Below are 27456 nucleotides of genomic sequence, written 5' to 3' on the forward strand. Positions count from 1 at the left end.
TTTACCTTAACTGATGCTCGTGAAATTATTGCACTTTTTCTTTGGACCTTAAAAATCGTAAGGAATAGCTTATTAAGAAAAAATATATTTATATATATATATATTTTTTTTATAGGACAAACGTTATCTTTTCAGAAGGTGTTTACGAAAACACACCAATAAAATATTCTCTTTTCCCAGGGATCTCTGTTTTGTCATTTATTTATGGTACTATATTGCAACGAATGTTAAATAAAACGCCAAAATGTTGTTGTCTAAAGCAATTAAATTTTTATTGTAAACTTTTCATTTGCGTTTTATAAATTTGTTCAATTAGCTTTTCATAACAGCTCTTCGCACCTTTTAGCGTGTGTTTTTGTGTGTGCTTTTCCGATTTTCATTTAAATGAGAATTGTGTGCATGATTAAGTATTATAATGCTAAACTTGCTTAAATAATCGTTTAATGCTTGTTTTAAATGTTGCAATGGAGCAATGCGATGATTAATTGGTTGTTACTAGTATGCAAATAGCATTTTTAAGAAGTTACTAATACTTTGAAGATCTGATAGAGAGAATTAGGGGTTAATTTGAGAGTCTAAGTGTGCTATAACATAATCATAATTACGTATCTCTCATCCTTCGCCTAAATTGAGCACATTAAAATACTTTTACGTTACGATTTGATTGCTAGAAAATGTTTAGATACTACTACAAAGAGGTGTAGATTTCGTGGAGTGAAGAAGTGTTGATGCTTTTCCGAGGGTATTTACAAATTTTTGGGTGTGCAGTTGTGTTGTATTCATTAACATTTTATTTACAACTATTGAAATTGTGTAGTCTTGGCCTTCTAAATGCAGTACCATTTATAGGATGTGTTCTTGCACTCTTGATTCGATCCTGAAGAGAACAAAGTGTGGGATGTGTGGTTAAAATTCCTTTTTTCCAGGCTTTACTGTGCTCCTGTTCTCCATTACCGTTTGTACTTGCTAACTGCGCATACAATAATCTTCCTCCTCCACGTTTTGGCAGTGAACCTGAGCTTTCATCTTTGACTTGGTGATCGCACACTGTACTTACAAAAATGTTCTTTTATTAAATTGCAGCTTTGGGCTACGTAGATTATGATATTTCGGAGTCTATACGGGTAAGCGTCTAAATGAAGCACACACATGCAAATGAACTAGTTTTGCAAAACAACCGGAGTGTCACTAGGGGATTACATTCCCCTCAATATTGGATCTAAACGTATTTATTTAACTAAAGAGGGCACTCCATTGCAATGGATTTCAATTCAAATGTAGCTAAACATTGGCTTTTGGTTTGGGACCATATCATGTTTGTGTTTTATTTAAAAAGTATCATCACAAAATTGATGAAGTGTTTTTGTTTTCTCGGCATTACACCATAAGCTTAGGGCTAACGACCTCCATCATCTTTATCATTTCCAGGGGTAGCTTAAATTAGGCTAAACTTCAAATTAGTCAGCGCAAAGATACAAACTAACAACTAAAGTACATGAAAAAAATCAACACAGTGTTCGAATAGGTAGGTTAAAGACTTGCAAACTGAATTCTTTGTTCTTTGTGTTCCAAGCTAAACTTAATGTTCTAGGTATTCAAGTTTATCTGCATATTATATGTGTGTAGGTCTGCTGGATGATCTCTTAAATGAGGGGCTGGCGATTTACAGGGTTTTTGCGCGATCCAGCAGATCGCCAATGAACTTCGATATGTCCGATTGCGGGCGTTTGCAGACTGACAGTAATCTCTGCAAAAGCGGGAAAACGCAATTAGCTGGTGTAATATTATGGATTGGTATTAAGGTACTCACTATAAGATGAGATCTTCTTATGTCATCTGTGTCCATGTCAAGAATCTCGTCAATGTCCACATCGATGGCCTCGTTCTGGTTGCAGAGAATATATGGTTAATTAGTGAATATTATGTTTAATATGGTTCCACATATAAAAGAACAGAAAGGTATAGAAACGTACTTTTGAGTTCGATCAGCTTGGGATAATTTGCGGTGAATGTAAAACCAAGTTTAATTTAGACCACTAAAAAGTTATTACAATTTAGCACAAAAATGTTCGCTTTACCACTTTTTGGAGAATTTACTAGTTTAGCGTGAAAATACTTTAAAATCATATATTAAAATTGTTAAATGACAAATCGTCTTTGCTAGAGGTATCTTAAATCTTTAAAGCAATACCCAGACAATTTTTAAAAACTATTAAGAATATAACATTTTACAGTAACCAAAATTTTATCATTTTTCGTCACAAAATTCGATATCAGAAATTTTGTTGAAGGTGGTATTTTAAGAGGTATTTTATTAAAATAGAATAGATCATAAAATTTTGTTTTTGTTTTGCACAAAAATATATTGAGCCTTAGACACAAAATTTGAAATCAGTTGAAGTTGCTATCGTTACCACTTTCTTGCCCGTTTAAAAAATGTAGTTGTTTGAACATGACTTCCAATAACCATTCTAGTTTCAATCATATGACTGAATCACTACTTACTGGTGGATCGAAGAGCTTCTGGAGCTCGTCGTAGAGCCACATCTCGACGGCCAGTCGCTTGCGGATGAGGCTCATCTGGTGTGACCCGTACTTGGCCGTGAGGAACTTCTCGCGCCGCTCCTTGACCTCCGCCCCCTTCTCGTTGAAGTTGACCCGGAGGTTCGTCCGGTTCGGTGACCGCTCACAGTCGTTCATCTGCTCCAGGCCGCACTGCATCTTCGGCGTTCGATTTAGCGGTACAAGCCTCGTTGATTGAACTTTAATTTGCGGAACGCCTTCGATTAATTGGCGTGCTGGCGTGGTGGCTGCAATTGAGGAAAACAGTTGTAAGTATGACACTCAAGTGGCTGGGTAATTAAATAAAAATTAATCGTATGTATACATATATATGTAAGTATGTGGCACACCCATTTCTCTGCGGATCGAAAGCCCAACTTCAAGACCCGTTTTCTGGGCCCAAAGGCATTTCCAAATGCCGCATCCGTGACTCACCCAACTTCTGTGCCCTGCAGACCCTGAGCTCTGATTCATACCTTCCATTATCCATTATCCAGCCATCTGTTCGTTAGTGGACTTTTCTATGACCAGGAATAACGACGACATGCCATCCAAACACTGAACGGGAATAATTGCTCACGTGTCACTACGCTTTTTCCTATCGCAGGTTCATACACATAGTGGTATGTATAAATATATAAACAGCTAATTAAATTAATGTGTAACGTATGACTCTGATTTTTGACATTTCACTTTTGGCCCAGCCAGTTGCGGGAAATCTGATTTGACATAAAAATATGTTCGCTTTGCAGGGCACACACACAACCAGTAAATCTGTAACTGAAACCACTAAAAAAGGTCAAAGTTTCGTGGAAACTTTGTTTGATAAATATCAGTCGAGGGGCACTACAAATTTAATTAATGGTAAGCTTTCGCCTAACCATGTTCCGATAAACTTTACGTTTGTTTGTAAATGGAAAACATTAAAAGACTAAAGTTTAGAAAAAGTTTTGTATTGCCGAGGATTATATATGTAACTACATAGTTACATAGTTACCCTATGGCTTAATGCCCAATAAATATTAAAATCGCCATTCAAAAATGCGTTCTTTTCAAAATCAAAACAAATCTTCATGAGAATATTTTTCTAATAAATCATATATAATGTCACGCTTTAACAGCTATTGCTGATCTATGTATTTTTTCGAGAACATTGAATAAAGAGCAAAATAAATAAAATTTCAATTTATGCGGCTCTAGAACATAAATTCACTCACTTGACATTTTCTATGAAGTATTGAGCAGGCAATATTGGCTTTAAGTATTATTTATAAACACATATTGAGTCCAAGTGAAATCTTTTCAGCATTTCCCCCAAATGAAGGGGGGAAAACAAAGGTTAGCCCCCAACCGAGTGTCAATAGCAACAGAGGTCGTGGTGCCTGGCACCAAAAAAAAAAGCCCCTAACACCTGTCCACCCCCCCAACCGACGCACCTGGGGGGAATCCTTGATCCAGTAACACAAAACATCCCCAAAAAAACATTCGGCTGTGCAAACGCGAAATCTGAACCTTGAAATTTCCAATTTCCCCAAAACAAAAATGTTTACTAACTTGTTTCACTCTCGTTCTTGGTCTGCACTAAAACGAAATTGAATTGCAAATACTGGCAGTCGAGTATTGAAATAGTTTTCATTATTTTCTGAGAGGTATTTCGAAATTGTGGGCCATGTGGCAAGCGGAGCAACAACAACTGCATTGCATATAGAAAGAGTTTTCCGCATTCGCCGCTAAAAATAAAAACAAACAATGCCCGACCCCGCGATTTTCACACAACTGAATTTATATTTTCCATCCCGTGCGAAATCTGATACCAGATTTACTCAAGAGCCGTGAGCAATTATGAAACCGACGTTTAACTTGTCACTCGCATGTCGAGCGGCCAGCTTTCTGCTTTCCCTTGGGGCACAAAGAACCGATTTACCCAGAGATTTGTTTGGTAACTTGTAACATGAGACACTGAGTTCCATGCCGTACATACAGTATGTTTTTCATAGTTCTTTGGCCCGGAAATTACCCTAAACGAAGTTAATTGTGTGGATCCGTTTGGCCCACAACTGGAGCACCGGGGAACACTCCTACGGGCATTGCTGATGAACTGGCGACATGATACCATTTTGGAAGACTTCTAGTCGAAGACAAAACGTGTGAAGCAGAGAATGAAATTACCATCTTAGAATACCCTCTGGGAAAATTAGCGATCTTGGATTTGGAAAAGCATTTTCTTATACCCGTTACTCTATAAGTGATGCACTACATACTCTCTCTAAGTTATGATTTAGAAATAGCTTTTAATGACAAAACAGCGCTTTCATTGGCTTATACTTATTACAAATTTGATTTCTAGGTCATAATTATTGATGGAATTAAATTAGCAGAGTTGTAAAATATAAATTATAACTTTAAATATATTGAATATTATTTATTTGTTTTTTTGGCTTATACTTAAAAAGTTTTACAATTTAAATAAAAAAATATTTCAAGATTTCAAGAGCTAGTAAATGTATAATTTCTATCAGTTAAAATAGGTATTTTTTTAATAAGAAAATACTTAATTCTTTAATATATTTTTCACAATATTATTAAAGTTGTATGACTCTTCTAATGAAGTAAGGGTAACTTAAAACGACAGAAACTAAAAATTTCATAAAAATTTCTCAACGCTTGCCTAGTGAATTTTTTCGCTGAGTCAACTGTAATTGTGGGATCTAATGAATTATGTTTACCACCAAGAAACTTATCTAAGGAATTTCCTCAGATTTTCCCAAAGACAACATACAGAAACGAGAGCAAAAACTATTTGACCGTAGATTACGAAGGGCGATGATGTTGTAAGGGGGGCGCAATAGCAAATTATACCTTTATTATTATGGCTTGCCACATCTATCGCTGAAACTTTGCATAAATATTATGATGAAATGCCTACGGCAATGTGGCAACAACATGCAACATGTTGCATGTGCACCAGCAACAGCTGGCCCAGCAGCAACAACAAAGTCGTAGCTAACTGCGAATAAAATTGTATCAAGCACCCCCTTCCCACTCTACTCCTCTGCAGTGCACTGTTGCAGAAACTTCCGGAATCGGTGAACAGTGAGAAAAACTATATGATTGGATTGAAGTTTTAACATGTCAACATCTAAAAGTACAAACATCTGGTTTGAATGTTAAGTCTTTACCAAATCTAAGATATAAGCTTAATTAACTATATATAAGGTAGAAGAATTCAAATGATACATATGAAGCTAAGATTTAAAACAAGTCGTTTGAGAAGTAAAAATAATTAAATTTAATTTGAAATTAAAAAAAAAGAAATTCACAGGCGTGGAATTCGAAAAGGTTTGTTTGCATTTTACACTGTATATTTTTTATTTTGGAATATAAAGAGAATTTTTATAAAAACTGCTTTGTGCTTACCGTCTTAATTGCTAATAATTTTGACTTAATTTATTTAATCAAATATTTATTTTCATACAAAAAATAAAAAATAAAAGTATGCTTCTATTAAATATTACCGAAAATAAGTAGCTGATTTTTTTTGTGTGTGAAATACTTCTCACAACTTGGATAAACCTAGTTGGGTTTTACCTTTGGTTTTGTAAAGGAAATTAGTGCGCCTGGACAGAAAGAACCATTAAACGAATTGGCTGCATGCGATTGCAATTTTCGGAATAGTTTCATGCATTTCAAATACGATCGATTTCCAGTCACAGTCAAATTAAAAATGTAAATTGCATTTTGATTGCCGCTCCGCTCTTGTCCCAAAAGTGAAATGTCAACGATAAATATTTCAGTGGTGTCTAAAGTCGAGGACACTCATATTCCATTCCATCAGCAAATCAAGATTTTATCCCTCCCTTTTGACAACCAAAATTCATTCGTTGAACTCAATTTTGAGAGGAGAAGCACAAATTATTTATCCATTTGAGATGGCTAATCAGATTTTGTGTAACAAAAGTTCAATTAATAAACGTAAATTTGATGAGCGAATCGAAGTCGACGTCAGAACCAGAGCAAACTCAAAACAAAGGCCCAATTTGTTCACCTTCATCAGCTCCGCTTCCAAATTGAATTTTAAATACCATCCTCACCGCTTGTACTTCCCATTGAACATTTATGGAAAAATGCAAATCGAATGTGTCGCAATTGCCTTAGAAACATTTAAACAGTCTGTCGATTTGGGTGCCCAAATTGGGAAATATCAATTTTGGACAGGCGCCAAATGACGACTGCAGAAAGTGTATGTTAATTTCAAGGTGGGTAATTAAAGATTAGTTATACATTTATGTTGTGTTCATATCCACATATATGGGCTGCGGGTCTATAAAACACTTTGCACCAGCACTTAAAAGTGCTCTAAAAAAATGAAAATGGCCATTTGAACGGTTGCCAAATAAATGAAATATGTTTCGGCCAAGTTATAAAACAACATTTACCGCAGTTTTAAAACTTTATTGTGAGGTACGTGTAGATATTGAGATATTCTAAATCTGGGCTAATGATTTCGATATCGATTTCGATTTCTTTTTTGACTCAAGCCTAATTAACATTTCCAGAAAATAAATATGTCAAAGAATAATAATGATAAGAAAGACCAAAACTGAAATATCAAGTTCATCAAACTAAGCATGGCATTAACCCATATAGAAAAAAATACTTTTGGATTCATGAGATCGGCTTTAAATGTTTCTGAAAAGTTGATTCAAGCCGAAATTTTCACATGCCCACGGGGAAAAGTGAAATGTGACGCTTTTGTGCTTAAAAGCCTACAAAATAAAACGCACAAAGGGGCAGCGTTTGTTTATGCAAATGCTTTATGATTCGCGGGCCGTGAAATCCCCAGAAAAAGTTGAAAGAAGAATTGAGAAAAGTCGAAGCCAGAAACAACATAAAACCAGTTTATGAAATCTTTGAAAAGAAACAGACGTGGGCCCCAAATTCATTGATATCGAAGGGTCTTAGTTCCTGCTATCAGCTTTGCTCTTTAGTCGGCCACTATTAATTTATACTGTAAGTATACTGTTTAATAATCACGTTATTCAACGGCTGGCTTATCGGCCAGACAAAAAACATCGAATGCGTCTATAATAAATTATTATATGGAATTGCTGCCTCATTTAAATAATCAGAGGCATTGCATAAACAATCTTGATAACCCGCAGCTGCCCATTGGCACATTCATGCAATTTGTTTATGCATGCAAGTCGAACAGGCTGTCTAATTAGTATAATTCCTGGCTGCTTATTTTTGACAATCTAGCACCTAGCTTCTGATTGATGGGTTCCCTCCCCTCTAGACACACGTCTGTCTTCTTACAATTCTGCGGAGATTCTCGGACATTGATGGCTCGTTAATAGGTAAGACATATATTGTTAGGCTAATCTAAAAGTCAAGCAGCTGGCTTGCTCGTTAAATCTTTAACGAAGCTAAGATTTTAGCTCAAATACCAATTAATCAACAGCACTTTGCTTAAACATTCAGGTAGTAGAATTCAAAAGGATACAGATGGCGCTGAGAATTTAAATAAATGAATGCGGCTACTTAAAGGGTTAACTACTACGAGCTTTATAAAACAAACTTCAATTCGAATCGGTTAAAAAAAAAACAACAAAAGCAGTCTCAAATAACATGAAAAGTAAAAAGTTGAAAAATTTCCACAGTTAAATTAAAGGCAGCCACAGAAATTGTTGAGTCGCAAAAAGTCTGGCCAAGTTGAGAGCTCTCGGGTTCTCGGATTGAGCAATCAATTGATTTGGGAGGTATGTGGTGAGTCATTTTCGGGAGAAGGTAAACAGAAAAATTTTGTTCCACGTTTTTTTTCTTATTCTTTTTTGAAGAAATATTCAAAAGTTAATTTGGCTTATTGTTTATTCATTTTGGTCAGCCCCTTTTCAGGCCTTTTTTTTCACTGACCAAAGCGAAACGAGGTTACAAGCCGGACAAAACGAAAAATGACCAAAAAAAGTGTTTTGAGTGGCAACCTTATGGGTAAATAATTACAAGTGAAAACACCTACGATATCCGCGAGCAGTTGGGCAGTAGTCAAGTGGCCATTAGGTAGGCAGTAGCCAAGTCCGAGGTCGTTGACCCCCGAAGGAGATGGCCAACTTCGGACTCGGACTGCTTACTGGGCAGTTGCCAAAAGCGAGTTGTCATGGAAAAATGATACGCAGCATTATTTGGCCGGGCAAAAAGTTTTCCTGCATAAATTACCTTTGGCAAATGTTTGCGCACTTCGGCCGCGACTTCCCAGTATTCTAAGCCCCGGCAAACTCCTCTACGGCGGTCTGCTTGACATCGTTTTCGGAGCGGAAAAAATCAAACAAAGTAGAATGGGCTAAACTGTTTTTCCAGCCATCGTATTTGCTGGCTAATTTATTGTTTACGCAATGTTTTTGTCGTTCTTGGCTCACTGCAAGTTTGCGATTGCGTCACGGACTCTGAGAAAATGCTTGGCTAGGTGTGAGAAATCTCGGTGAGTGATGGTCGCAAGTGGAATAAAAGTTTTGCCATTTATAAATAGATGTCATTTCTCATTGAGTCCAACGGATTGACCGATATTTCGCAAAGGCGACCGAAAACACACACGTATTGTGGAAATATTTGGGATCTCTACTGACGGTTGTGCAAGGAGAAAAACCACAGACATTGCTGCTCTGCTTTTAATAGACCAAAAATATTTATATTTATAGAAAACGATTCATGGTATACTTTTAATATAATTCCTAATTATTTTAAATATGTCATTTTAAATTTAAATTTAAATTAATTTTTCAGATATTAAAATCAATTCCACAAATTATTTTCTTATATATTTCAAATAACTAAAAATTGCAAGGGATAAAAATCAAAGCGAAATATATTTAAATTGAATAACAAATACTTGGACTTACGTCTTTTATTTACCAGTATATTTACGGGAAATTCCACATTTAAAAAGTGACTAAGGCTTTATTTATTGAAAATACTAAATAGTAAAAGGCATAAGCAAAATAGAAAAAAACACCATTTATAAATTATTTCTTAGAACCAAGAATCCACAAAAATGCATCCGTTATCCAGGAAAAAACTAAGATAATTTCTGAGAAACGCCAATTGTTATCTTTCTATTTCCTGTTGATGTTTGTTGGGTAATCACGCGAATGTTTGTTTAACAGTTGGGGTTTCAAAGGGATGATTTTAATAGCAGAAACCACCTTTTGGACGAAGTCGAACACCGGCTCGGTTATCAAATGCTCCTGAACTCGCAGCCCCGCCAGAAATCAATAATGAACGAACACCGCACGCATTTCAAAGTCAGAAAAGGTATAATGGGGTGGGTGGCTATGTGGGCATATGGATAGGTGGATAGGTGGGTTCATACAGGGCTGGGGAGGTGCACTGAAAGCGGAACCGAAAGAGCAATCAACAAATATGTGTACTTGCATATTTACGTCTGACATGTCTGGAATGTCTATAAATAACAAAGGCAAATAAATGATAAATCGAGCAATAGAAAGCGATTTGGAGGTGGGAGTTTGGGGCTAAAATCACGGAAATCACACGCACAGTACACGCACCCACCGAAGAGTCAAGTTGGTTGTACACTTATTTATGATTGCCTTTGCGTTATATAGTACATGTAATGGTGGTAATAGATGCCATGCCCGGTGGTATAGCTGGTAAAGTTCTCGGGCACTGCCAAAGTCATAAAATCGTCAAGCGAATGAGTCCGCATAGCATTAGTCAGCTGCACTGTGGGAAAAGGTGTTTAGCTTGGTCAATAGAAGACAATTTTTTCAACAAAAAATAAGGAATACCTCTTAAAACGTACAGTATAAAAAGTTTTTATGTCGTAAAATTCAACGCACCAGACATATTTTATACAAATCAAAATTTAGCTTTAAAAAAAATTAGTTTTGTTGTGTGAATTACAATTCAATCGTGTACAAATTGCAATTAAATAAATATGTATCAAATTAAATATTTGCCTTTAACGAAGTTTCATGATTATCGCAAATTTTATCATTTTTTTTATACAAATTATATTTTATATTCCCACTTTTAGACTTATTCCTTACAAAATATTTAAAAAGTTATTTAAGAATTCAATTGGCAATTGTTAAAATATTATCCTAATTTTTTCTAGTTTCTATTTATGCAAAGAAACACAACACAAGTTGTTGTTTTCCGAGGCAGTGCACTCAGTGTACAATTTACATCATAAAAGATGCAACGAGCTGCGAACATTGTCACAATGAACTCCCTCTATCAATACACCATGCACATATATACGTATATGGGGCCATATAGTTGTGTTTATAAGTGTAGTTTTATAGCTGCAATCACATTACACATACGCCATGTCAGCCCTGTCGATTGCCAGCTGTCCGCAGTGGGTTAGAGTTCAATGATTCCACTATTTTTCCATGTATATCTCGACTGTCTGTCAGTCTGATTTATTTTCTGTATATTGAAAGTGTCTGGAGTTTAACCAGAACTTGCTTAATTGGAAATAATTCTATTAGTTATTTATGAATTCAAATTAATTCATTTAATTTTCCTTAGAACAATAATTTCTAATTTAGCGAATTATTTATTAATGTAAAACGAAATTAACAATTATAAATATTTATATTTATTTCCGCTTTTAGTTACGATTTAAACAGTTACTCAAATGCACATAATCATTTATCATAATTCCTGCTCCAGTCATAAATCATTTAAATTGTTTGAAATGCAGTTCATTCAATTGAGCACTCCCTGTATATGATTGGCATTCAAAAGACTTTGCCAAACTTGATCTATCGTCGATATATATAGGTATCAATGTTTTTTCGCCTGCTACACATACGGGCCTTCCGTTACTTTTAATTTTTGAACGAGCTTTTAATACATTTCCGTTGCGAGATACTGTTCGGTGTATCTGCAGATAACATTATGCCAAACACGTAGATGTCTGCCTCCGAATAGAAAGACAAAACCAAGAGGAACACAACGTAAAATTGCTTATTAATCTTTTTGATGAAATCTCCAAAAAAAAAAAAAAAAAAAACCATTTGAAAAGTTACGTTTGCTCTTTGAGATATATTTTTTCCGTTGAATTTGACTTTGCCACATAGAAACGTTGTTTGTTTGTTTCTGCGGGCTATTCTTAGACGGCCCAGGATGTTTGCAAATGTTCAGTGGTTTAATGTTTAGTTTCGTCTATAATTTATGGTCGTTTGGCATTAAGCACAGCATTTGCTAGTTGCTGGGTTCAAGTTCATCTGGTGATCTATCCCCGCGATGGGGCAACTTCTTAAAGCGACCTTCAGTGCAAGACAAAGCGCTAATCTGCAATCTGCAATCTGCCAGTTGAACAAGCAGCCTGGGTTTGTATCTCAACATTGATTTTGTGCCCTCTGCAGAGAGTGTGTCTCAAGTCATGCCAGACAATGGAACCAAAGACCCACTAGATTTACCCGCGGAAACGTGCGTAATGAGTTAAAGATACATTTGTCTATCTAGTCTAGTTAACTGTATCTCATTCTTTATCTGTATCACTTTCTGTATCTGTATCTCTTTCTGTATCTTTATCTGTATCTGTAACTGCAGCTTTGACACGCTTGCGAGCACCCTGTAAACGTATCGATCGAGAAGGAAAAGGCGAAAAAAAGCAAAATATGTAAGCATGTCAGAATTAAGCGTCGTGTGTCCAATACTCAATGTATCTTGTATCTGTAAATGTATCTGGTGGCGTGTTTGTTTTTACTGGCTCTGCACAGTGATTAGACACAGGCGGCCGCGAAATGTTATGACTGCAAATAAAACCAGGTTACAAAACGCAGCAGACACAACATAAAAGAAATTACGCCTGTCGACACACATTTTGCCGCGATTTGCCAGCGCCAGCATCCAATAACACAACTTTTGTGGGCTGAGGCTATAGAATAGCCAGTCTGCGATTGATAAAAAACTCAATTAAACTGAATTGCATTCTTGCACATTGGAGTGCGGCTTGTCTGGCCAAGAAAGTTTTCTCCTCCGTCGAACAAAGGATTCTCATTCAGCGAAAAGTTGCAAAATGCACAGAAAAAAAATAGTGTCGAATAAGAAAAGTAGTATTTTTGGACTAGAAACTGATCGATTGCAAGAAACAGCATGTATCTGTTTATATACATAAGAAATAGTTCTGCTGAAATCTTAATTTGTTTTTTATTTTTAATTAATAACAAGAAACATTATATATAAAAGAACAATTTTTATTATAAAGAGTTTTTTTCTGTACAATTTGTTGTACCTTTTAAAAAGAAAATACTGTATTTGTGTAAGATTCCATAAAATATATGTTTTACTAGAACATTTTGAGTAACTTAAAAAAGTTTACGCATTACCTTAAGTTAGGTAAAAATAAAATATAATTTTGAACTTGATTATAAGCATAGAATTGTCAAGAAGAGTGTATAATCAAAGTATACATAATTTAAAAAAACAATAAATACTTAAATTCATTGAAGTTGTAAAGCAAATTTGTAAAGTTAGAATTTATATTATTGTGCAATAATTCTGTCAAGATTTGAGACAAAAAAAAGACTTTTGGCTATATTCTAAGAAATTTCGTCAAATAAAATAAATAAAAGCCAGATTGACTTATATTCGTTAGCATTTTTCTGTGAAAGCAGCTGTTGTTAATGCTTATATTTGCCAGCTAATTTGGCCGCTCAGACTGGCAATTTATGTGTTTGATTTGCGGGACAGCACGAGATCTCCGATCTGGACGAATTCTAGTCGGAATTCAAGCGCGTCTCACTGGCTGTTTGTACCTCCCAAAACCCCTGATAATTCCCCGGCCAAATCCCCCACCGAAACCCACTGCCACTTGGGGATTGGAAGCGTGAAGCGCAGTTGCGTTTTCGTTACGTTCCGCTGGGTGCGTGGCCAGAAGCGCCGACCGTCCAGTCCAACAACAGCGAGCCGTCGACCGACCACCCTTCGTTGCCAATAAAAGTTTCACATATGAAGTTGTAAAATGGGAGAATTACTCGCGCAGATAAATATAAAAACGTAAACGAGGCGGCAGCAACTGCATAAAATTCCGCAGCTCAACACGCACTGGCTGCTGTTGCTGCAACTTTCTGCTTCTGTGCCGCAATGTCTGCGGGTTTTGATGCCACTGGACGTGGAAATGGAAATGGGGTTGGGAATGGGAATGGGAGCCGGGACTGGCTGGGAGTGGGACTCGGCCTGGGACTGGACAGGTGGCTGTGACGGGCACACTTCTCCTCTGGACACTGGACAGCTGAAACAAATCGACCCGATCGACTGGTCTACGAGCAGAAAACACAAAAAAAATACCAACATTTTCCGGTTCTCGACTGCGATGAAAGTTCTGGGTGTTGAACAGCATTTTCGTTTTTTGTTCACCAACATAAGGTGATTAGGAACATGAATTAAAAAGCTGGTACTGCAAATTGATAAACAAATTTTTGTAAAATATATATATCTAACTTTTACCAAAATAAGCATTTTTATAATCTGTAAAAAGGAGTTTCTATTTATATTATGCTTTGACCACATTTTTAGTTAATGTGGTTTGCCCTTCAATAATTCGAAGAAATTAATACAAAATATTTTCTTTAATAAAGATTTGTTTTTAGAGTTTCTTTAAATTGTTCTCTAATATAAATACAATTATAAATAGCCGATTAATGGTAATTACCAACAATTTTACCAACTTCTAAAAAAATGTAATACAGAAAATTTCTTTCAAATTTCCTTTTACATAAGGGTATAACATAATTTAAGCAAAACTAGAAATTAAATAATATATGGTTTGACTTATAACCCAATATTGATATTTTTCAAAATGAGAACCTTAAAATCTCCCACATTTTCTTATTAAAAAAAGAACAAAATAATTTAAATAAAATTTACTTTTGGCAATTTTCCAGCGATGGATTCGTTTATCTGAGATTAGCTTAATTGCAGCGTATAGTTCTCGACTCAAATTTCACTTGCCGAGATTTTAATTTATTTTCTTTTTTGCTGTGGCTGGTGCCGCTTTAGGATTTTCCACTTTTCTGCTGCTGCTGCGACTTTCTGCTCAATGAAATTTTCATTTGCACGAGAGCACAATGAGGGCGAAACACACACACACACACACGGCGACGTTCGAGTTCGAGAGGTTTGTTTAACTGTTTGTTTATTAAGCGGCAGCGGATTGCCCGGAGTTTGAATAGTATGCAAAGGCTGAGTAGCTGTGGGCCAGAGCTTAGCACGCGCAGCCGGTGAGCACCAATGAAAGACTGAATCGGCAGACTGAATCGAATCGGAAAAGTATCTGGCGGATACACACCAATGTTACGCCTAACAGAGCCCTCTCTTTCGCTGTTAGCTCTCGAGTCTCTGGGCAGATGTGACTACCAACTATGTGGAACTATGGTGCGATTAATGACCAGCGGCTCAGCACCCAGCATTTCGAGCTCCAATGATTCCAGGTAGCTGTAGCCACTCTTCATCGCGAGATAAACCAAAGCCGCGATCTGTAAATTTACTGTCATGCCAATCGACTCTGGCTCACATGCCAAGCTATTTACACATGTTGTATTTATAGGCCCCGTCTATCTATTAGATTCGTATTATTCTTACCAGAACTCGCGAAATCACACCTCCATAAAAATAGTTTTAATGTATTCCTAAATTGTATTTTCTACTTCGGTGAAAATTAGCGTGCAAATGAAAAATACGCTTTGTATACCTTTTTAAAGGGATTCAAAAACAACATTGGTGGAAAATAACTGAAGCAAGAGTTTGACTAAACTGAAAAATTAAAAACAGAAAAACCTATTAATACACTACTACAAAAAAATTTTCTAAGAAATGTTTAAGTACTAAATAAATAATTGTACTTTTATAATTTCTATGATATTTTATATAATAAAAAAGAATATGTTAATATGCTGATATTGGACCTTTATTTTTATAATTTCACAGTTGCATAACTTTTTTTCTACCAAATTAAAAAAGAAAAGTTAATTATACAAAGAAGATATAGAAATTGCCTGAAAATCATATAAATTTGATATGCGGATTTAATAGCAAAGTGTCTTAAATTTAAAACAAAAAAACTATGGAGACAACGATTTTGAGCCAGGCAAAACCCATAGCTATAAAAATAAACGGGTCACAAATAATTACAAATATAAAAACAAAAGAAATTAATTTTTATATTTCCACGGCGACAAATGTCATGCTGCTATGCACCGACAGCGGTTTTAGCTTAGAATGGCCGCAACAAAGGCGCCGCCGACTGCAGCCAACTGCAACTTTGTGGGGGAGGAAAAGAGAGACGGAGAGAGTGGGAAAGAGAGAGAGAGAAAAGAATGCAATAGAAGCGGGCGAAAATGGTCAAAATTTACAGTTGGAGCGGCAAATGCACAAGCAGAAGCGGCACGAGAGCGGATGCACAGCCATTGACCATAAACTTGAAAACAGAACAAAAACGGCGGAGGCTAACAGTCGGTTAACATCCGGCTAGCAGCCGGTTAACAGTGGCCGAGAGCAAGCAGAATGCTGGCCATATTCGGCTGCCAATTATGCTCGACGAATTCGCTTGGAGAATGGGACTTAACACAATGTGACAGACGTCACTCAAATGGCCAAGAAGCGAGCGAAAAAGTGAGCAGAAAGCGTTTAAGAAAATCAATAAATAAATATTTGAAGAGGCGAGCGGATGTGGACGTTAAGCTCCGTTGTCTCAAGCCTTAATTACCTTTCTTTGCCTTTTTGACAACACACAACTTCTTGGTCGCGAAAGTAATAAGATATTTATGTGGCCTGGCCTCCTCCTTTCTAATACACTTTAAATGTTTAAGCTGTTACGGCCTTTTGTGTTGCATAAGATACACACTTGAGATGGCTGGTGGCCAACTCTGCGTATGCTTAATTTGGGAGCCCTTAAATATTCAATTGGCTGGCGCTCCTTTGATCCTGTCTTTGTTTTTTGGCCAAGCCGTTGAACCCAAGTTCAAGAGTTCATCTTGGCAGAGCATCTGCCCCTGGAATTTCATCTGCTCTTAGCCATGTTTATGGCCCCTTGTTGCGCATTTATTGCGCGGTTAAGCCAGTCTTTGCCACCCCACAAAAAAATACTGAAAATCGGCACTAGAGGGTTCCTTGACGCCTTTGCCTTTTTGTATGAGAAATACGCTTTTATGCTCCCCATTAATTCCATTTGGCCACCCTGTCTGTCTGTCTGTCTTACAGTCCACCGCTCCTAAATAACAAAAATAACAAAAGCTAAAATTGGTTTAATAGTCGCGACGAAGTCTGGCCATTTGAAAGTTTTTTCTTTATTTTTCTTTTGCATATAATTAATGATTAGTTGGGTTTTTTTTAGGGGCTTGGCTTTACGCATCATTATTTGGCTTTCATTACCTTTTTATGTTTTTGGGAGTAGTAATACCGCTTCCCTTCTTCTTGGCAAAAAGTGTGTGCGAAGTGTGACTAAACCCGGTCAGAATGATTAATGTCTAAATAGTTTTTACTAAGATTGAATACATTTTTACTTTTCATCAGCTCCGCATTTCCCTATTTTTACTCACAGACTTTTGATTACAAATAAACTTGTTTGGCAGGTATTAATAGAAATGATTTCATTACTTAGGTTTTTCTTAAGAAGTTTTTTGGCACTTTTGATTCTCGTATTTCTTTCACACATTTCGCTGTTATGTGGAACGGTTATTCCAAGGTCTTTTTAAAGCTTTTATTATGTAAACGAGCTGAGCATTTCTACTTTATTTGCTCGTTTACTGTCACAAGCTGGATAAAATTATCTATGACTATTTAAATTAAAGTTACTATGGCCTAAGCAGAATTTATGCTGAGCTCCAGAAGCTGTTTAAATTCGCCAGGGGCTTAGTTACCACTGCAAATTGGGAACTTCAGACTTAGATACCCCTTTTGATACAGCCCCTGACTAAACCACTACTCATATATCTTGTCGGTATGTTTGCTCTTCTGCTTTGGTTGGAAAAAGCCAGCAGATTCATTCATTCGGAGTGTTGGTTGTTTGGCTTTTGTGTCTAAATGCGAGAATTAAATGGGGAAAGAAGTAACAACTTTCTGACGAAAAACCCAAACACGTTTTTCAGCGGCAAGGCCACACAATACAAAGCAGATACAGCCGACGAACCTCGAGTCCCACCAGGTACACCTTTAGCCCACCTGGCGACTGATGAAGACCCCGATCCCGGCACGTCTTGTCAGTCATTCCATTCCAGATTCCCGCCTACCACCAAACTCCCTTCCCTTTTGTGGTTTGTCTGGCGAAATTTCCATTTCGTTAAATGTGAAGAATTTACGAGCTTTCTGGCTGCACGTGCACATGTCCTTCTGTCCGAAATGCTTTACGAGTCCTTGCAGTCATTTGCCGCTGGAGGGCGGAGGATTCTAGATTCTAGGGGGTGGCGCTGCCTCATTGGGGATTTTCTAAATTTTTCTTTCGGTCCCCGACTTCAATGCTATTGAACTTTGGCGTCTCGACGTCTGTGACACGAGCGAATAAGTTCTACGGATAAGGCAAATAAATTTTAAGCAGCCCAGACTTTGGCCAGAAGAACTGCTAAAAATAAATACACAAATGCAAGGATATATGTACACACAATACGACTGGGGCATTGTGCACTTGTGTCAATAACCCTTATTAAGGGAAAAGCACAAACTCCCACAAGTCATGCAAGCTCATGCAATTTTCTTGGAAATTTGTCGAAGCCAGCATAAAGGACGACATTCTGCAAATAATTTGTGGCAGGCAAAAACTTTGGCTTCAAAACGTAAAGGTGCGTCGATAGTTGCTTGAAAAAACTCTATATATCTTACTCTCTGGTGCAATTAAAGGGAAACCCCCCAAGCAATTTCAGCTCGGTGATGAAAATAAATGCAAATCACTTTTTAGTTGGATGTAATCACCAAGCAAACACCCATCCAAACACCCCCTAACTTGCCACGCCCTCCGCTCAGCGCCCTTTCCAGTCCTTTTTGTCCTGCATTAAAAGCATTAACGTTGCCACTGGCAACACAGCAGAATCTGCACTGAAGATGCAATTTAAGCGACGCGGCTGCAATGCCCTCTTAGTTTCGCCACTCTAAAGTGTAGTTAGGTCTTGAGGTTGTTATTTAACTTTTAAGTAGTGACAGTTTAAAGAACAGTTTGCCAATCCTCACTGAGAAAAAGTATGAAAGTCTTTAATATTTTATAGAAAACTTATAAGTGCTTCTGGTTCAGTATATAATTTCATTGAAATTATTTGTTATTTGTTTTTTAGTTATTTTTCTGTGTATTATATAAAAAATATTTTATTTGTTTATACTTTCTATATTTATCATTGATTTGTTTTTAAAAGCCCAAAAGTGGGTGTAAAACTGAGAAAATATATGAAAATTTGCAGCTTAAACCTTATTTTGACATATCAGAGACCGAAAAAACGGCTTATAACTCAAAAATATTTTTCTTAAAATAAAATAACGCATCAACCAGAGTTTATTTAGGTGCAGTGTGTACTTAACAATTAATAGTATAAACTAATTTGAAAATCGAAATAAAATTATGTTTTATTTGGCTTTCTTGTTTGACAGAAATTGTGGGCAAATTACAAAAATCACAGGGTATCTATAGGTATATCCGAGTGCTGTTGGTGCTTTCAAAACCCTTCTTCTCCCAGACATGTGCACAAATTTACGTGGGGTGGCGTTGGAGGCGTCTCCAACACGCAGCTGCCCACTTGGGTGACGTGACTCCGTGAAATATGCAATGGTTTTTTGTTATGTTGCTACCAGACTTTCCCATTTTGCCCACTTTATGGCTCCAAATGCTGTTTCCCCTTTACGACTGTCCCTCCCTTTTACCCACCCCCTCGCCGCCACTGTGATTGTGTTGTTGTCTTGCAACTGGCCTAAAGGGGTTGCATATTCGCTGCTGCCGCCTTTGTGTTTGCTGGGCTTTTGTGCAGCGAGCGACGAGCGGGTGTTTTAATGGGCGGCAGGGTGCAGATGCAGCAGAGTGCTTAACGCTTTATTTTCATTAACATTCCTAAGTTGCCTCTTCAGCGGCTTTAAGCAGCTCGAATGAGCGGCGCATGCGCTGGGGTTGCTGTTAAAGAACAGAGTTTTGCCACAGGACCTGCAATTAGCAACTCCCTATTCGAAGATGTAACGATATGAAGGTGCAAAGAAGGGAAGAAAGGAAGAAGGGTTCGCAATGATAATGATATCTATATGCCATATGCCTGTCAGTTAAATAAACTCGTTCTCTGAGTGACAGCAGGGTTAAGGTTTCCTCAAATTGGGTTTGATCAACCTTTGTACCATGGCGAATGTGCACCACCACAACCTTTTGCCACTTCCACAGCCGTTCTTAAATTATTAAAGCATCTATAGACAAAAAAAGTAAAGGTAAAAGCTTTTTATCGATTTTTATTGTTGCACAGAAAAAATATTTATTTCACTTAAACTACAGAAATTTGCGATTTTGTATAATATAAGTTCCTTCGACATTTGTGACCTGTTTTTTAAAGAGTACCACAAAAACTGTAATTAAAACAATATTATAAAAACTATATTTATTAATCAAAAATATCAATGCGAAATTTATATACCCATGTGCATCAACAATTACTATTTAAGTGTTCTATGGCATTTCAAAATGTTATTATTTCTAAATCATTAAAACCCTAGAAAATATTATAAATTAACAATTAATGAGATATACTATTTTTCTCTCTGTGTGGCCCATGTTTGCGGTTTGAAAACACAGACACTTCTAAAGAGAATGCTGCGAAAGGCGGGTCGACATCCCCGGATGTTATTTTTGTTTCCAATTGACAATATACACATTACAAGGTCTGCGGGGTTGGGGTTGAAAGCTTCAACATATGTTGGCCGTGGGAGAGAAAAAAAGCTTTCAAGTTCCTGGAAAACCATATGGGGTGTACAAATTCTACTGGAATGGAATCTGCAGTTATCGATAACACCCACATCCACCCCATCAGCTGATAAGGAAAGCTCCGAGTTGTTAAGGGTGAAAAAGCTTCGAGAAGAAAGTTTTCCAATTTTCTGAACACCTTCCATTGGTTTACATTTCGCTTGTTCTCCTGTTTTTAAAACAAATCGAAAACCAAAAATTGGTAACAATTTAAAATAACCAGTAAAAACAATGGTAATCCAGAGAAAGGTCATAAAGTGATTATTTTCGCGCGCTGAAGTGAAAACCAAAGAAACGTGTGCGGTGTCAAGTTTACGCAGTCCGAAGTAAAGGCCAAAAATCAATAAGCGTGTAAGATTTGTAAACACGACAAGCCCTCTTCATTTTTCTCTGCGGAACCAGCCCTGCCACTCCCACATCCCCGCCCCCAGTGAACTGTGACCGCCAGCTGCTGCCCAGAAAGAAAGGCCGTAAAACCGCAGAAATAACCATTAGCCACCGAAATGGCTTGCAACTTAGCACTGCCTTTGCTGCTGATGATTGCGGGAGCAGCAGCCACCGTGGAGCAGGTGGAGTACCTGGATGCACAGCAATCTTCGCCAGCGGATCACCGACTCAGCAAACGCATGGACCTGGAGGTGTGCATAGGTGAGGCTTACTTGAATAAACACTCAAACACCTTGATTAATTCAGTAAATAAATTTTATTCCCCCTTTTGTAATTGGATTTTAAAAGGCATATTTTTCAGAAAACGAATCTAAAAAAATGTCTCGAAAATATATATATACATTTGTTGTATTTACAATTATTTTTCATAATTTTTATAGAAAATATTACTCACTAAAAATATATATAATTAAACTGGTAGAAAATGTAGTCATTTGCCCTTTGATTTCCATTCATTGCGGTTTTTAGTTTTCATTTGACTCTCTTCGGATTTGATATAAATATCTGAACATTAAAATTTTATTTAAGCCATATTTAACTCAAATAAATTCCATTTAAATCAAATGGGAACTATGTTTCTTTCTTATATTTTTCACATTATATAGAAACTTTACTATTAAATGATCTAATTTAATATGTATTGTATTTAATAAGTTAAATTAATGTTTAATCTTAATATACAATGTTAAATTAAATAGTCACATATTTATTTTTACTTTTCCATATTTTTATCAGTTTACAAATAAATAAGTTTCCTAAAACTATTTTTAAACAAACAACTAAAGTAAATCAAAATTCCTCTCCAAAGGTCACTTCGACGTTCATAAAAACACCATAATCCGCACCGGGGAATCGCAGGCGATTGGAGGGAAGTACCTCCAGGGTCTCGAGCTGGACACCATTGAGGAGTGCGAAAGGCTCTGCTGCGAAACGGACGCCTGCGATGTGTACATCTTCGAGCGGAAGGCCGGAGGCTATTGCTACCTCTTCGAGTGCGGGCCTCCGGAGGATTTCCGCTGCAAGTTCACGCGCCACGCCAACTACACGAGTGCCGTTCTGAACCCTCAGCCCAGGCAGGCCAACGAAATGGTCAGCACTCCGCGTCCGCAGTTGCCCCACATCCCCAGCAACAATGTGTCGCAGCAGGAATGGGAGCTGAGCAACTTGAAGCTGAAGCCGGAAGCGAGGGACAAGCCCACAGTTTCCACCGCCGCGGTGGTGGTTCCCACATCCGGAACGGGTGCAGGTTCGGGTGTGGGTGTGGGTGTGGGCCAGTCGGCAGTGTACCAAGCTCAAAGTGGTGAGTTGTGGCTAGCTTTTGAATGCCAATACTCAGTATTCCTTGAATTCGAAGGTGTATTCGATTTATAACCGAAAAAAACCCATGATTTTATAAATTTTATACCAGATTCAAGCATGGATATCTAAATTATTTTAATTGTTATTTAATAACACAGGAACACAAAATCAAACATTTTGAAATTTCTCTTTGAATTTTATATGTTGTTTTTTCGGTTTAAACTGTATTTATAAGTAAACCCAGAGAAAAACCCCATAGTAAAATTAAGCATTAAAATATTTGAATATTACATTGTTTTTCAAAATATAAATTTACTTAAAGTAAACTAAAAACATGATAATGTCATGATTAACATAATTAATTGGTTTATCCAATAGGCTAAATCAGAACCGAAAATATTTATTTAAAAGTGCAAATATATTGATTCACCATGATTTTTCTCTGGGTGTATTTTTAGTTGGATTTTTGATAGCATTAATAGCAACATATTTGTGTAAAAAAAAGTCATTGCAGCCTTTAACCTTCTACAAATGAAAGTCACTTAATTTATACAACTCGGAATATTTTTTAAGACATGATATACATAAATAATAGTTTCAAAATGAATTAAAAATTAAACCTGGGCTTTTGTTATTAAGGCATTAAGCGAACTCATTTTCAAGATCAATAGTTAAGTTAATTTATTTTTGTCTATTCGGTCTTATACTCACATAAATCTTAATAAATGTAAAAATCATATAATTAAGTAAATAATTAACAGGAATTTACTATTATAATCGATGTAACTGTGATGTAATGTAATTTAAGAAATACCTTAGAGTCGGTCTGCTCGACTATTGCGACATCTATTTACTTTATTTAAATGAGAAACTAACGCTACAATTTCAGCTCCCGCTGCGCATTGTGGTCGCTTCCAGTTCACCTGCCATTCCGGCGAGTGTATCGCGGTTTACAATGCCTGTGATGGAATTCCCCAGTGCGAGGATGGGAGCGACGAGGGACCGGAAGTGAGTTGCCCTCCCACCAGCATTTCGCCCTTTGCAGCCGTTAATTGCCAACCTACTTTTCAGTGCATCACGGTATCGTCAACGGCCACAAAATCGGGCAATAGCGGCAGCAACTTGGAGACCGTGAAGCCCTTGGTTCAGCAATATATGCCTGTGCAGAACGTGCAGCAACAGTTGCAGGTCGTGGCCCAGCAGCAACAGCAGCAGCAACAACAACAGCAGCAGCAGCAACCACAACATGTCATTGTTTTGGGTCCACCACCTCCACCGCCGCCACCACCGCCCATGGTGAACAATCGCGAAGATGCCGCCGCCTGGGCAAACCGCAAGATGATTGCCGAAGGGCAGCAGCAGCAGCAGCAACAGCAAGAGCCATTGCCGCAGCAGCAGCAGCAGCAGCAGCAACAGCAGCAATTGCAACAGCAGCAGCAGCAGCAGGAGGCAGCGATCATAAATACCGGTAAATATAGTTAATAGGCTTAGGAAAATATTAACACAAAGAAGAAGGGTACAATTTTTCCAACTGAGCATAAGAAAATAAAAAAAGTTCTAAGTCGAAAACTGATCTCTTCACAAACAGCTTAGCAAGTTATTTACAAAGACTAAATTAATAAATGATAATATTTTCAAACCCTTCCTTGTAAAAAAATTTATTATGCCAAAAACATCAGGCAAACATTTTGCATTTAAAGTTTCAAGATACATCGTCAAAAAAAAAAACAAAAATTAAACATATATTTAAGTAAAAAGAGTTACGCCTTTCCTTCAACACCGTTCTTAAAACTTTTTTTTTTTAATTTGACCTACTTATTCTTTAAATAACTATAATTATAGTTCAAAGCACCGTTAAACTGAATTAAATTACCAAGGAAAAACCTCTTTAAGATAGCTGCAAAATACGAAAATATATTCTTTTCAATTATTTAATGGAACTACTTAATTAATGTACATACCTAGTGTAACAAAACTGTCTTTAAAGTTTAATATTTTTATGAAAGGCGGTATAATTTAAAACATATAAAACCCAGAGTTTCCCCTACCTCCCTTCTCTCCGAAAATAATCTTAAGTGACTGACTTCCGCTTTAGCACTCCCTTTGTTGTTTTTAATATTTAATTAAAGTCGATTGAATGTCCAGCAGCAATTAGGTGTAGTGAGAGAGACAGGGCAGACTGACAAAACTAAAAATTGAGTAAATATTTATAAGGGAAAAGAGTGGTCCCCGGAGGCACTGGCGCCCAGTGCGACATTAGCACACAAATTGGCGGCAGAGTGCACGCAATGATCCCACTGCCAGGGCCATCTCCCTTTTCACCTCAACCCAGGGCTTTTCTTCTGGGAAAATCGCAAATTGCCCATCAGTTTTCATTGTGTGAAATGGGAGCTGCCGTCGCTCGAAATTGATTTACGGATGTGCTGTATACTGTGTGCGTGCTGTGTCTCCGTCTACTCGCAATTAATTCAATTAGCTGTGCGTTAACTGGGAGACACACTACACACTCGGCTACTTCCCTGTGACGCTTACACACTTCCACGCTTCCACTCTCTTGCAGATGAGCAGAGCCACATCTTCAGCCACAAAGGCGGCCTCCAATTGCAGCAGCCTTCGAACGGCCAGGGGCAACTCCAGCAGGGACCGGCGACGGCGGTTCAGGTTCAGGGGCAATCAGCACCGCTCCAGTTGCCCGGCTACGACGGCAACCAGGCTGTGTACGGCATGTCGCTGCCACGGTCCGGAATTTATTTGTCACAGCAGCAACTCCCACCATCCGTCGGCCAGCAGCAGCAGCAGCCGCAGCAGCAGGTGCCCTCCAATGCGGTGTGGCCACCACAGACGCCTTTAGCCCCGCAGCAACAGTCGCCGGCGCAGCAGCAGCAGCAGCAGCAGCAACCATTGCTGGCACCGCAGCAACCTGGTCATGTCTATGCCCCTTCTTCGGCCATCCAATCGCCGCCAGCCCAGCAGCAATCCATGCTGCCTGTCCTTAATGCCGCACCCGCAATGGGAAAAAATCAGGGACCATCGGTGGACGGCGACTATGAGGATTACGACGAGGAAACCTACACAGAGGCGCCAAAGAAGGTGGGATAAAATAAGTTACTCATTAGATAACCTTTTCAAGCTAAATTCAAAAAGTCCCCCATACTTGGAATAAATTTGTAAAATACAAATTGACAAACAAGTTTTATTTTTATAATAAAAATCGAGGAATATTAAGGATTCAACGTCGTTTAACCTTTAGGGACTTTCTATGTTTCATATAAAAGCCATTGCACCAAAGAGCAATAATATTTTTAAATGCTTAGATTTTGGTAATTCCTCTTTTTAGTTTAAAAACTATGTGCATAATAATAATTTAATTAAAATTAAACCAAATTTAAATTTTTAAATTGAAAAATAAGTTGTATTTTCAGTTATTTTATCATTTCCGATTATATATGTCTCATACGAAGGCATTGCATCAGAGATTACTATAGACAATTTTTTTTTTTAATTTTTTTAACACAACATTTTTAATATTTTAAATTAAATAAAATTTTAATTTTGTATTTGAAAAAAAATATTTTTTTTCAGTTTTTGTATGATTTTTGATTTTTTATGATAAAATAAGATATAATATGTATATGAATATAAGTCTTTGCAAAATAGATAAGGAATATTTTTAGTTTTGATTTCTGTAACAGCGAAATCAGTTTAAAAAATATTAATATTCTATTTTTATACCCTTGCAGAGGGTATTATAACTTCAGTCAGAAGTTTGCAACGCAGTGAAGGAGACATCTCCGACCCTATAAAGTATATATATTCTTGATCAGCATCACTAGTAGAGTCGATCTAGCCATGTCCGTCTGTCCGTCCGTCTGTCCGTCTGTCCGTCCGTCTGTCCGTCTGTCCGTCCGTTTATATGCAAACTAGTCTCTCAGTTTTAAAGCTATCTGCATGAAACTTTCCCAAAAGTTGTCTTTCTATTGCAGGTAGTATATAAGTCGGAACGAGCCGGATCGGACGACTATAGCATATAGCTCCCATAGGAACAATCGGAAAAATAAATGAAAAAAATTATAACTTTGCTGTTTTTTAATTTTTTGTTTAGTTCTTCGACATATAGCAATGGTTAAATATTTCAGAATTATGGTTTAAATTTCATAAAAATCGGACGACTATAGCATATAGCTCCCATAGGAACAATCGGAAAAATAAATGAAAAAAAATTATAACTTTTCTGTTTTTTAATTTTTTGTTTAGTTCTTCGACATTTAGTAATGGTTAAATATTTTCGATTTACGGTTTAAATTTCATCAAAGTCGGACGACTATATCATATAGCTCCCATAGGAACAATAAAAATATATAAAATAACTATCAAATAATTGAGCTGCAAATCATCATAGCTTCAATGTTTTTAAACTTATACGCAAGTAAATTATAATTTTAATGTTTTCAAAAATGTTTAATTCTTGCAATAGCTGCAAGGGTATATGAACTTCGGCTTGCCGAAGTTTGCTTTCTTTCTTGTTGTTTTAAACTTTTATAAGAAATGAAGAATGTTTTATTTCGCAATTTTGTTTGACACAAATTAAAAAAAACTTTTATTTCAGCTTTCAATTTATTTTACATTAAATGTTTTTTATTAAAATTATTCAAAATCGTAATAAAATTTGGAAGAACAAAATTTATCGCGTATTCCGATTTTATATGAAATAAAGTTTTATTAATATTTCCTATTAAAGTAACTCCCTGCTTGGAAGTGACTTTCTTGAGAACATCTTACCAATAATAGCTTATAAATCCACAGAAGCAACACAAGCACAAGAAGGTCAAGGCGAAGACGGCCAAGGACCCCATTGAACTGGCCCTGGAGCAGAATAAGCAGCAGCAGGATGCAACGCGGCCAGTTCTGCCCGTGCCCGTGTCCCCAGTGCACGAGCAGTACAAGATGATCCACGAGAACCTGGCGATGGAGTTCCGTGACCACGACGGTCACTCCGAGCGTCCCGGCGGAGCAGTCCTCTCGCTGACCCTGGGCCTGCTGGTGACCGCCGCCCTGGCCATCCTCATCGGGTGCAGGATGCGGACGGTGAGCCGGAGGGCACGACGACTGGGCGGCAAGACGCCCTACTCCCAGGAGGCCGACTTCCTGGTCAATGGAATGTATCTTTAAGGCAGATGCCTGCTGGTTGGTGGGGACTTGCCAAGGTT

The 27456-nt window shown here is 37.3% G+C and overlaps 2 protein-coding genes across 2 annotated transcripts; one reads left to right on the forward strand and one right to left on the reverse strand.

Moving 5' to 3' along the window:
- Nucleotides 1-247: 247 nt before the first annotated feature.
- Nucleotides 248-14829, reverse strand: LOC108135338 (protein phosphatase 1 regulatory subunit 14B). Its single transcript, XM_017256029.2, has 4 exons — nt 14458-14829; nt 2506-2810; nt 1811-1885; nt 248-1747 (listed from the first exon to the last, which is right to left on the reverse strand). The coding sequence occupies exons 2-4, from the start codon at nt 2719-2721 to the stop codon at nt 1664-1666; spliced, it is 375 nt and encodes a 124-aa protein (XP_017111518.1). The 5' UTR covers nt 2722-2810; nt 14458-14829; the 3' UTR covers nt 248-1663.
- A 5790-nt stretch (nt 14830-20619) lies between these two features.
- On the forward strand, nt 20620-27418 carry LOC108135329 (alpha-protein kinase 1). Its single transcript, XM_017256017.2, has 6 exons — nt 20620-21151; nt 21759-22250; nt 23139-23257; nt 23321-23717; nt 24810-25339; nt 27053-27418. The coding sequence occupies exons 1-6, from the start codon at nt 21007-21009 to the stop codon at nt 27416-27418; spliced, it is 2049 nt and encodes a 682-aa protein (XP_017111506.1). The 5' UTR covers nt 20620-21006.
- The last annotated feature ends 38 nt before the right edge of the window (nt 27419-27456 follow it).

This window comes from Drosophila elegans, unplaced genomic scaffold (assembly GCF_018152505.1).
Source record: "Drosophila elegans isolate 14027-0461.03 unplaced genomic scaffold, ASM1815250v1 contig_814, whole genome shotgun sequence".
Classification (NCBI taxonomy): Eukaryota; Metazoa; Arthropoda; class Insecta; order Diptera; family Drosophilidae; genus Drosophila; species Drosophila elegans.